Raw genomic sequence first — 12,345 nt, forward strand, 5'->3', positions numbered from 1 at the left:
TGAGGATTTGCATCCTAGCTTCCACACCTATGACTTACGCCACTTTAGGAAAAGTATTCGAATTAAGGACTGTAATAGTATTGTAGCAATGCATCATGGGATTGTTGTAAGGATCAAATGAGACAGTGCATCTGACATACTTAGCAGTGTCCAGCACTTAGATCTGTTAATATTGTCTTTATGATTAGATGTAACGACATGTGTTTTTGTTTTCTCCTGCTTCCCTTTTCTTTCAGTCTCTATGAAGAATCTGCAGAAAATTTGCATCAGTTATCAGACAAACTTCCTGCTCCTGGTAATGTTTTATGCCTGCTTTCAATAATTTATCTTATCTTACACTGTCCGTGAGTGAGTGATAAATTCAGTCTTTATCCTTGGGTTGTCACTTTTAACTTTGAAATTCAAAATGAAAAAATAAATTCTTAATTGAAGTTGATACAAAATGTAGCTCACTACTTTAATAAAGCGCATTAAGGAGACATTACAGTTCTTATAATTGTTTTTATTCAGTGAGACAAAAATTAGAACTTATGAAATTCAATGCCCATCTGTTGCCTTATTTAGTTATTACAGAAGAATCTTTCCACTAGAATCAGTGTTTTACAGAGTATGTTCTATAGAACTCTAGTCCCATGAATAACTCCTGAGAAAGGTTCTTTCACCTAGATAATTCGGGTAACTTTCTTTATGCTGTGAGGTCATTATGCACATTATCAAGTATAAAGCTGTGCAGTAAAAGAAACCCCTTAGTAGGCCCTGGCTGACATAGCTCAGTGGATTGAGCATGGGCTGTGAACCAAAGCATCGCAGGTTCGATTCCCAGTCAAGGCAAATGCCTGGGTTGCGGGCTAGGTCTCCAGTGGGGGCCACATGAGAAGCAACCACACATTGATGTTTCTTTCTCTATCTTTCTCCCTCCCTTCCCCTCTCTAAAAATAAACATAAATAAAATCTTTTAAAAAAAAAGAAGCCCCTTACTGAGCATTTTTTATAAAACCAATTTTTTTTTCCTATAATGGAAAGCTTATTTTGTAAATACTGCATCATATGAGTCATAAACTCTTATTTGTCTTAAATTCATCTTTCTTTTTGTTAATTAGCTGGCATCTAAAGGTATAATTTGCATCCACAAATACTTTAGAAGAGCTTTCTTTGAATGTTTTTATTGTCGAAGGTCGTTTATTACGTGGGTATTTGTTGTGTCTGTGGTATGGCATGCATTGGACCAGGAGCTGCGTATACAGTGATGGGCAAAGGCTATGCGATGACCACGGACTTTGTAACTCAGTCTGATCCTTATATTCAAGATCACATTTTAGTGTCAAAGGTCCAACGTGGAAATAACAGCACATAGATTAAAAATATATCAATTTTTAAAAATGAAATGTGTCAAGTTCAAAATATGTACTGAAATAGACAGTTGCTGTACCTGGTAGTATTCTGATAATAATATTTTCATTATCAAATTTTCATTTGGCTTCTGTTTCATGATGATTGTTCTGGTTCTTCCGTAAGTTCATAATTTTATAAAACTTAAAGTTTCATGAAGTTATCCTTCTTTGTTAGGAACCAATTATGTCAGGATAATCTGTAATTGAGTTTGCTGAGTGTTTTTGCTTTTCTAAAAAGAGAGAATTTATTTTAACATTATAATTTTGTACTAGTCCCTTCCCTTTTGTATAACAAAGTAAAGCACCGAAAAATACAATGAAATTGCACAGTTTTTTTTCCCCTCTGTTCAGTACAACAATAGTATTGATGATCTCAAGAGCAATGTGTATAATTTACCACTGGTGACAAGTAATTGTGGTGTGGTTCATTGTTTTCTAGCATGTGGTTGCTGTGTTGAGATAATATGGCTTTAAATCAAATGATGAACATTGAAAAATGTTGAGCTCTTAAAGATGTATATTGTTTTTGAAGAATTTCAAAAATTAAAGTTAAAATTCTCCTTTATCTTCCAGGTAAACATAAGATCCAGTTGATCAGGATTCTATTTTGAAGCAGTTCAGGTCTAACACTTGTATAAAATTACAACAATGCCTTTTTCTCTTTAGGCAGAGCCATGATAGATGTAATGCTGTTGCCCTCTGACAAGGATCCTCCTAAGTTAAAAGACTGTTTGCCTGCTGTGGGGGCATTAAAGCATTTAAAGGAATGGTATTCAGCCAAAATTACTATGGCAGGAAATCATAGTGAAACGTAAGTGTCTTTGTTTATGTCCTGTTTTCTTATAATTAATGTGTTATCCTGTTCTATAGATTTGGCATTTGAAAACATTTTTAATGTAACGAGAGTTTTAGATCATATAGTGATTGGGGTTTATTGGGAAGAATCTAGATTTTTCTTACTTCATACTTGTATTTCCAAGATGTTTAAGTTTTTAGTCAGTATTATCAGTACTCATATGTACATAACCATTATTGGGCATTAATTCTCCAAAAAGAGCATGCTTTTGTGTAGGCTCATGTTGTCCAGTGAGCACCGTGATGGTCCCACGGAGACACTGCATTTATAGAGTCCTATTGGTTTTATATTTTGTGTGCCAATGTAGAAATAAATATATACTATTGTGTTTATGGCATTTTGATAAGCTTCAAATTCTATTACAGTTTGATTCTTAAATAAGTATTCATATTGGATTTATTAACTCAATGGCTTTTTTTCATTCAACACATGTTTATTGAGCACTTAGTTAATGCCAATCATACCAATAGATGCTGATGAATTAAGAGAGTGAGATTTGATCTTTTTCATTGAAGTGGGGGAGAAACAAGAATGGTAATAGTCACGACAGCCTGTGATAAGTGCATATGGGAATAATTTAGGAGATCATTTCTTTTTGTAAGGTAAGGGATTGGCATTGAGTCTCTGTGTGTGTACATCTGATACATTTTTAAAAAAGATTTATTTATTTATGTATTCATAGAGAGAGGGAAGGGGAGGGAGAGAAGCATCAATGTGTGGTTGCCTCTCACATGCCCTCACCTGGGGACCTGGCCCATAACGCAGGCATGTGCCCTCACTGGGAATCGAACCAGTGACCCTTTGGTTTGCAGGCCAGCACTCAGTCCACTGAGCCACACCAGCCTGGGCAACATCTGATACATTTAAGCCAATAAATATTAAGAGTGAAGTCTATTTCTTCCTCTGTACTTTGGAAAGTAATAACTCGATTCCTGGGGATGCTAGGATTAAAGGAATATGTGATAGCAACTCACTCAGAGGCTGACTTGCTGTTAGTCTCTACTGTAAAAAATAGATAAAAGCAGCAATAAGAATTTGCATTTTTGCCTTCTTAGGCTTATAGTAAATGGTAACCATTAAATGTATAACAATATAAAACCCTATATTTAATTATCATAATTCTTTGTTTGTAGAAATTGTCAGAAAATTGCAGAATACCTTTCTGCTAATGTTGTATCTTTAGAAGATCTCGGGAATGCTATCGACTCAAAGGAATTATGGAGGGGAAAGATTCGGATATGGGAAAGAAAGGTAAGTGGACTTCTCAGTGATCAGAGTTTGCAAAGCAGTCCTTTCAACTGTATTCATAATGTAGTTTAAATGAACCTTAATGAAAATGTACATTATAAGGGTGTTCTAGAGCAGCATTGTAAATAGAACTTTCTGTAATAAGGGAAGTGTTCTATATCTGTGCTAATATAGTAGTCTACTAGCCTCATACTGCTACTGAACATTTTATATGTGACTATTCAACCAAGGAACTGAATTTTTAACTTTATTTTAATTAATTTAAGTGTAAATAGTCACTGTGATTATGTTTTGAACACTGCTGTTCTAGAATGTAATATTTTTTTAAATATAGAATTTAACATTTGTGGTCTTCATGTTGTTTATCCAAGCTGTTTTATTTTATTGCATACATAGGAAAACTATTTAGAACATAATCTCTTACCTGTAATACCAGTTTAGGTGATCTTTCCCTCCACTAACCAGGTTTCTGATTCTGAGCAATTTTTTTTTTAACCTTGCTAGACCCTAGATTTCTCAACTCCCAAGCTGAGAATACATATTAGATTAGTTGGACCCCTCTAACCTTGAATGTCTCTGCGGTTCCAATTCTGTTATCTCTTATTGCGAATGAATACGTTTGGTGGTTTTTAAATAAGTTGTATTGCTGTTGAAATAAGTGTTCCTAGTATTTCATATATTTTTGCATATAGACAAAACTAAAATCACGTTTCTTAATGCTTGCTCAGGGTGACGTGGGAGCACGGGCAGGTCCTTGCATCCCTGTAGAGGTTTATTGCACTAACTTACTAGACTTTTCCCCTTCTCAGTTCACCCTTAATAGTGGTATAATACCACCTCCAATATGACAGCAGGAATGAGTGTGGTTGGGTCCTCCTTTTTGATTTGAATGCTGTCTCATCTTAGTCTCGGGAAGGTAAAACCTGCAGGTAGACCTTTCTGCAGTGGTTTTAGTGTAAACAAACTGAACAACCACTTGGAAGAGTGCAAGAAGAGATTGGGAGAATTGCTTTTATATACATTTTCTGAAACTGCATATTTTTATACAGAGATAATGGCAAGTTCTTTTCATGTGATTCTTTTATTCTTTTCTGAACAGGAAATTAAATGTCCTATCTTCACAGAATGCATTTAAAACTTGAAATCACTATTTTGTGTGTGTGTGTGGAGAATAGCTTTCAGTCTAGAGACATTGTAGTGACTCAGGACATAGCCTGTATAGTTAGGTCGCCTGCACTCACCTCCTAGGTCTCTTTCTTGGTAGTGTGGCATTGCATGTTGGATGATGTTTAGCCTGTCGGTGTAACAGTTGTCATCATCTGTAAGGTGGGGGTAATAATAGCTTCCATCTCATAGGGTTTTGTGAGGATTAAATTATTTAAAGCACACAGTAACCACTCACTAAGTGTTAGCGATCCTTGTTGTTACCATTGCTATTATTAGCACCCCTGCTATTACTGCTTCTGCAGGAATCGATCTTTGAAGCAACAGCCTCTGTTGTTACACAAACAAGTTCTGCTTTTGTGGAACTTCCAGACTGGTAGGAAGCCAGGTATTGAACAAGTAAGTATATGTAAATGCAGTGGTGTGGTTCTGTAGTTGAATAGAATGGGCTTAATACACTCTTGCAGGCTGATGAAGCACCAAGAAGAGCTTTTCTTGAAAAATTCACGTGCAAGTTGAAATAAGTAGGATGTGTACATAAATGGAAGGACCACACTGAGCTGAGGAAAGAAAAATAAATTTATGTAGGATTTTCCTCTTAACTTTCACATTGCAATAAAATGTATTAATCTTTTTAATTTTATTCATGATGTCAGTAACCGTGTTGTTTTGGTTTCCTTTCAGTTCGGATGTGAAATTAGTTTTCCTGAATTTTGTTTGAAGGGAGTCACACCTAAGAGTTTTAGTACGTCTAACTTAAATACTTGCTTTCTTGACAAAAAGATAATACCATCAAAGGATAAGACTCTATTGCCAAAGGTAATCTATGTTTAATTATTTTTGCAGTTTTCCATTCATACATATTTTTACTCCTGTGAGAGAAGTTTGAATCATGAATTCATATTTACTAATATGTGTGCTTAAGTGTGCTCACTTGTATAATTTTTATTATAATTATAATTAAGTACTTAAGCTATACTGTATTATCAGCATCGAATGTTGGCAAAATTATCATTATTTTAGATTAAATTTCTTTTATTTTTTAAAGATTTTTATTTTTAGAGAAAGGGGAAGAGAGGGAGAAAGAAAGGGAGAGAAACATCAATGTGTGGTTGCCTTTCACACACCCTGCACTGGGGGCCTGGTCCACAACCCAGGCATGTGCCCTGACGAGGAATTAAACTGGCGACCCTTTGGTTCGCAGCCAGAGCCCAATCCACTGAGTCACACCAGCCAGGGCTACATTAAAAAAATAATTTTGATGAAATGATCTTAGTTTTAAATTGGTATAGACCCGAAAATACCTTTGGTGTGGACTTTACTGTGTGACCTTTGTAAGACTCATTTTGGAGAGAGTATGATGTAGTGGAAAGGTTTTGATGTTAGGTAGACCTGGGTTTGAAGCGTCACTGTCACCTGCGGGGTATTGTGACGTTGGGTAGATTAACACTGATCTTACGAAGTTATCGTGAGGCTTAACTGAGATGTAGTCCTGGACATATGCTTCATTTACAATTTAAAAATGTTCTTGTCTCATGTCACTGTGGACTTATTCTTTAAATGCAAATATTTATGCAGTATAATAATTAAAAAGGGTTTAATTGGCTCTTTTTACATTGAAAAATAATATAACAAGAAGTATTGATGTAGAAGCTCTTCAGAAATTCACTTTAAAAGACCCAATTCAAGGATGTGCAAAATGTAAGGCCTGAAGTTATTCACAGTGATGTCAGATGGATGGGTATTATTTTCTGATCTAAGGGTAGTAGAAAAGGGGCATATTTCTGATGTAAACGCATTTCCCAGTAGTTGTTCAGAATTGATTAAGTAACTTGTCATGGCCATCTTTTATAGGAATATTAAATTCTTTTTTAAAGGTTAGAAACATAAGATTGATGAGCTCAGGTTCTTGTCTTTGGTAGTATATCCTTTAATTATGAATAGTGTATCTACTTTTTGCTGCTATTGAAGAGCATCTAATGGTACAACCTCTTCAAGAAAGGCCTCTTAGTCTCCTACACACACACACACACACACACACACAATGTATGTATATATATGTGCACTATTTGTGTACACAAGTATACTCACACACATAATCTTACAAGGTGAAATTACTCAGATTTTTGCGAGTTTAGAACTTTGTGCAGGTTCCTCAAGATATTATACATTCTCCTTTCTTTGCCCTTCTTGTGAAGCGCTCTAGCCCCATCTCTTGAAGTAGCTGCTCTTCACTGGCCTACTCTTAATTTAGTGGTTGGCTCTGCCCGAAGAAACACCGCAATTTTATTTCTCAGAGTGGAGCTTCTTTGTTAATTAGCACTCTCGGCTTCACTAGTTCTCGCTTTTGTTCTGTATTTCCTCCAAGGATTTTTTTTTTTTTTAATCTCAGCATGCCATTCAACCTCAGTTCATCCTGAGTCTCCTTTTTTTGCACTTTCTCAGTCTTGCATATTCTTAACCTTCTTTTTTTTTTTTAACATCCTAGCCTGTTGGGTTTGTCTGTCTGTCTTGTTGAAAACAAACAGGAAAGATTGAGAACTCCTGTTCTTTGTTGCTCGCCTCTTTCTGTAGCCTCACTTTCTCCCCGTTAAAACTCTTCCTAGTTCCTGAGAAGTCTCCGCATCTGTCTCTCTGCTCTGAAATGTAGAATTGAAATGGAAGAAATCCTTTTCCGATACAGGGGACTGAATGAGTGGTTGGCAAATGTGTAAATACCTGCTGTTGAAGATTCATGTTAACGTTTTAAACCCTAATCACTACTTGGTTCACTTTCACTTTATAGCATTTAAATTAGTGTTTAATTTCACTTCTTTTCTAGGTTTTCCATTATTATGGCCCTGCTTTAGAATTCATGCAGATGATAAAGTTATCAGAGCTACCCTCCTGCTACGTGTCGGACATCGAGTTTGAGTTGTATCCTTTCATTTAATTTACGTCTTCATGTTAGATTATGTTTTCTGTATTGGGTAGAATGTGTCCTTGTACCACTCCACATTTACATGTTTAAGCATGCTGTTTTTTATAAAATAATATTCGGTATACTTTTCATTGCTATTGTTTTAAGAGAAGTTCTACATCTTACAAGAAAATTCCTCCCTCAAGTACTGTGTTTATACTTCTACGCTAGGCAGAAGACTTCCTGATTGCTACTTATTGCTTATGAGATACAGAGAAGGGAGAAATGTTAGGAATATGTAGAGAAAAATATGTAAATACAATGTATATATTCCTGCACGTTCAGGTGTTTCTCTTCCCGTTGGCAGGATAGGTGAGTGCCAGTCTCTTGCATCTTTTTATATACTTAAGTAGATATGAACGTGATCATTTATGTCTGTAAATATTCACATATTTTAAATTGTCGCTTAAGGACACGTAAGAATTTTTAGAAATACACCAAAGAACAGGACACTGTGTGTAAAAAAATTGTTGCCTGTAAATGGAACACCAGCATAATGTTCAGAAGCTAGTTTTCACAAATTTCTTGCTCCTGTAATTTATAGCAGTTCCATTCATAAGAGCACTATTTCTTGGTATATTTTCACAATCATAAAAATAATAATCCTTAAGGAAAGAAATAATTATGAGTTCCTAAAGTTAAGATTTTTAATAAATGAACTTAAGCACCTTGTGAATTGGAGAATCGAACTGGCGTTAGGGAGCAGCATTGTTTCACAGGCACCAGTGCATCATTTCCTTGACTCCGTAGTACAGAGGACTGACAAAAACCAGCACCGAGAAGAATTCCACGCTGCTGTTGGAGCAGATTTCTTCCCTGTGTGGCAAGGTAGAGACAGTGTTTTGTTCTGTTTTAACTGAATATTTAAGGATGAGTGAGAAAAGGGACTGTAGTTCGTGAGTCTGTTTTTATATGATTTGGTTTATATGACATGATTTTGGTCTTAATTTTTATTAAGATACTTTGGACTTTTCATAATAACTCCAAAGTCCTCTGTAGACATGAAGTGATGTCTATATCACTTTGTTTTTTGGAGGGGATTTTCAAAACCAAGTTTTGTGACAGGATTTAGAAATGTTTTTCATATTTGTAGAAAATGTTTAACCAAACATACACTGTCTCAACAATGTGGACACTTATTTGGCCAGTGGACACATTTATTTCAGGCTCTAAGTTATATGTTGAACTTCCTTTAGCATCTCTAAATTGTTAGGCTGTAATTATAACAATTATACAATTTTCGAGCATGACTGAGCCCTGATCTGGCTTGCTCACATTACAGCCTTGTCTACCCTTTGGGTCATACAGATTTGCAATGCAATTTGGACTATGTAGTCTTATTTATGCAGGAATGAAGAAGTGGAACTTAGTATTGAGAAAATTACACATAGATCTTTCATATTTAATGATTATTTTGCATTGCTAAATATTTGTAATGTGTACGTCTTGACTGTGTAAAATACATTTGACTTACAAAAGGTTATGACTATAATAATAAAGGAAAATAAAACATTTAACTTTTATTTCTTATTTTGTTTCTAATACACTTATTTTTGTGTCTGCTAATTAAGAGTATATAAGTAAAAGTAATAAACAAACAATAAAACTAGCTTATTGCTGCATTAATTGAGTGTTGCATATCTTGTGTAAACCATCCATCTGTATCAGACAGTTAAAAGTGATTTTGCATTAGATTTGAGATCTATTGCAAATACCCTGATTAAATTTCCCCAAAGTTTAAAAAGAAGATATTTATTGGGATGTACTGACTGTCATAGCTTGCGTTATAAAATAACTAGCAAAATACTGCTTTCAGAGTTGCAGTTTATTTTATTCAGTGTTTAATCAAACTGAGAATTTCCCTAAGTGTATTGTGGTAGTTTGTTGGAAACAAATATTTAATAAACACCTGTATGCCCTGTCCTGGGAATATAAAGATGAGTAAGTTGAGTTTGCTCATAAATCAGTGAGAAGCTGCTGTATGTTTTCTGGCACATGATTCGCGGTTTCTCTGCATTTTATACCTATTAGCATTAAATCTCTAATCTCTAGGAACAAAAGCTGTGAATTTGCCTTCCAAGTTATTCTAATTTTGAAGCCAGAACAATAATCCATCCCATCAAAAGGTTATGAAATTATGACTGAATGTGACAGCATCTTTTGATGACGGAATTCCTGGCCTCTCATTAGCTTGTAGAGATATGAAGAAATTACACCCATAACTTGAACTTGAAGCAAATATGTGAATAACAGGGTTTTTAGAGATTTATACCCTAGTGGAAAAAGGGGCACCTGCAGCCTTGAAGAACTTTCTCTAGTTTTGTTGTCTGGTCTTTGGCTTTTTGGGGTGTTGGGGTGGAAGTGGGGCATTGTTTCTGTGTCTCAATGTTTGGAGTGGAGCTGTTGGGAGAGAGCATTACTGTGTGCATGTTGTACGGGTGGAATGCGAGCGCGAAGTTGTCAGGGGCTGCTGTTTAAGCATTCGTCTCGGTGCGCGGTCACTGAAAGTGTGCTCTGTTTTAAGCAGGTCGGTGCACTTTTTGTGCTGCCGTGTACTATCAGTAACATACTTATTCCGCCTCCCAGCCAACTCAGTTCGAGAAAATGGAAGGAATATATAGCCAAAAAGCCTAAAACGATCAGCGGTAAGTAGGAAATCTTTAAGTTATTTTAATGGTACAACATAGATACAACATTTATCAAATTTGAAGTGGAGAGAACATTTTTTATGAGAAAACAGTATTTATTACTACAGATTGAAAAGGACCCACATCATTTAAAAAATTTTTTTTTAATTATCTCTAACAATCTACTGTAATGTAAAGTATATGTAGCCTTATTCATTCAAAATCATCAGTGATCTAAAGGCCCAACATTGGGTTAATTAGGTAGCTAATTATATTGAACATGGGCTTTTTAGAGACATTTTAGAAGTAAAATTTGTAAAAACACAATGCTTTATTTATTATATAGTATATTGAAAAACAGTTGTGATTACAGTTTTTGGAAGAAATTAAGTAGAACTTCTTTAGCAGCTTCATTATGTGCTAAGTAGCGTTTTAAGTACTTTAGAAACATTGATTATCTTGATTTTTTAATGGCCCCATAAACCTACTTTGTACCCATTTAACAGATGAGGGGATTAAGGCTCAGAGGTTTTACTGAGCTATTCATCAGAATCTCGGTAGAAGTTCTGGCTCTGCCGGTTAGTAGCTCTGTGACTTCCCGAAGGACTTGAACCCCGGGTGTGCTCGTACCCACTGCGCTGTGTGGCCTGCTTCTCCGATAACCCACCACACTCGGGATGTCTTTGTGAAAGTGAAACTCTAATTTCTGTTACAAAATCAGATTACTTAAGTCCAAATCCCAGTATTTCATAAGGCGATTAAAGCTCAAATTGTTAGTAACTTGTCCAGAGTAGCATAGCCAAAGTGTGTTCCTTTATACTTTACTTAAATGTAAGTGGTATCTTTGTTAATTTATTTTTCAGTGTTGGTGCGGAGGAAACCACTTACATACATAGGTATTAGTTTGAACTATGTGCTGTTGCTATATTTGTATATCAAAAATTGTTAAGTGTCAGCAATTTCCTATGGTTTGACTTAACATATAAAAACAATGCCCCATTGAAGTATACTTCAGAGTGGCTAAAGAATGGTTTTTGAAAGTGATTTTTGCTGAAATACACAGACACTATTATGATACTGGGAAAAATGCAGAACTGTATATATAAATGCAATTAACTATTACATTTCTGAAGAAAGAGTTCTACATTTAAAACTTATACTGAAAAGCCAGTTGTATTATGCAAGTGCCTGGCTCACTGTATGTTTACAGAGAATTCTTATGAAATTGTTATTTGTTGATCATCGCCTGACTTTATATTACAAATGAAAAATCTAAGCTACAGAGAAATCAAGAAACTTTAATGTCACAAGGTAAAATCAGAATTTTCACCCAAGTGTGAATGCATCTAATTTTACATTTGTGAGTTTATTGTTGCCTCATTTTTTAACAATTGGAATTCTCTTGAAAGGAAGAATATCTAAGGTATACTTGGTGGAAAAAGTCTTATTATTTTGCTGACAGATGAGTCTTCTAATAAAAACAACTTTAAAGTAACTAGACTAATAAGAACTGATGAAATATTTTGAGTTGATGAAGCATGTGCACTCTTCATACTTAAATCATGTGATAAAAGTGTATCAGAAAGAGCCCTGGCTGGTGTGGCTCAGTGGTTTGAGTGCTGACCTACGAATCAGAGGGTCACCAGTTTGATTCCCAGTCTAGGTTGGGAATCAAACCTAGCCTGGGTTATAGGCCAGGTCTCCAGTAGGGGGCATGCAAGAGGCAACCACACATTGATGTTTCTCTTCCTTTCTCCCTGCCTTCCCCTCTCTAAAAAATAAATTAAACCTTTTAAAAAATGTATCAAAAGTAGTAAGCTGAAACTAACAAGGTTAAAATAATACAGTATAACTGATCTGTAAATAATTTCTGTATTGAGAGAAGGTAAAGGACTCTTACAAAGATTTTGAAAGATTTTAGTGGTGCAGACAAAGTATTCTCTCAGTCAGCAAATACTTATTGTGTACCTACTATATTGAGGGCATTATTCTAGGTGCTAGGAGTTCAGTCGTGAACAATGTCAACCAGCGTTACCAGGCTAACTTTCATTGAACACACCACTTAACAACATAATCATTCTCCAGAAAGATTCTTCTGGA

At 35.3% G+C, this 12,345-nt stretch overlaps 1 protein-coding gene across 4 annotated transcripts in view; it reads left to right on the forward strand.

Annotated features, from left to right (window-relative positions):
* The window catches only part of LOC123833374 (MDM2 binding protein), a 53,492-nt gene that overhangs the window by 6,048 nt on the left and 35,099 nt on the right, over positions 1-12,345 (forward strand). For 2 of the 4 annotated variants that reach the window (XM_045861595.1, XM_045861597.1), the window contains exons 5-11: positions 237-295; positions 2,058-2,202; positions 3,381-3,498; positions 5,344-5,478; positions 7,481-7,575; positions 8,374-8,446; positions 10,143-10,263. In XM_045861595.1, the coding sequence (XP_045717551.1) occupies positions 237-295; positions 2,058-2,202; positions 3,381-3,498; positions 5,344-5,478; positions 7,481-7,575; positions 8,374-8,446; positions 10,143-10,263 (746 nt within the window). The remainder of the gene's footprint in view (positions 1-236; positions 296-2,057; positions 2,203-3,380; positions 3,499-5,343; positions 5,479-7,480; positions 7,576-8,373; positions 8,447-10,142; positions 10,264-12,345) is intronic. The other 2 variants (XM_045861596.1, XM_045861598.1) reach the window with 1 other exon arrangement.

This window comes from Phyllostomus hastatus, unplaced genomic scaffold, assembly GCF_019186645.2.
Source record: "Phyllostomus hastatus isolate PE091 unplaced genomic scaffold, TTU_PhHast_1.1 phas_scaffold_21, whole genome shotgun sequence".
In the NCBI taxonomy this organism is placed as follows: domain Eukaryota; kingdom Metazoa; phylum Chordata; class Mammalia; order Chiroptera; family Phyllostomidae; genus Phyllostomus; species Phyllostomus hastatus.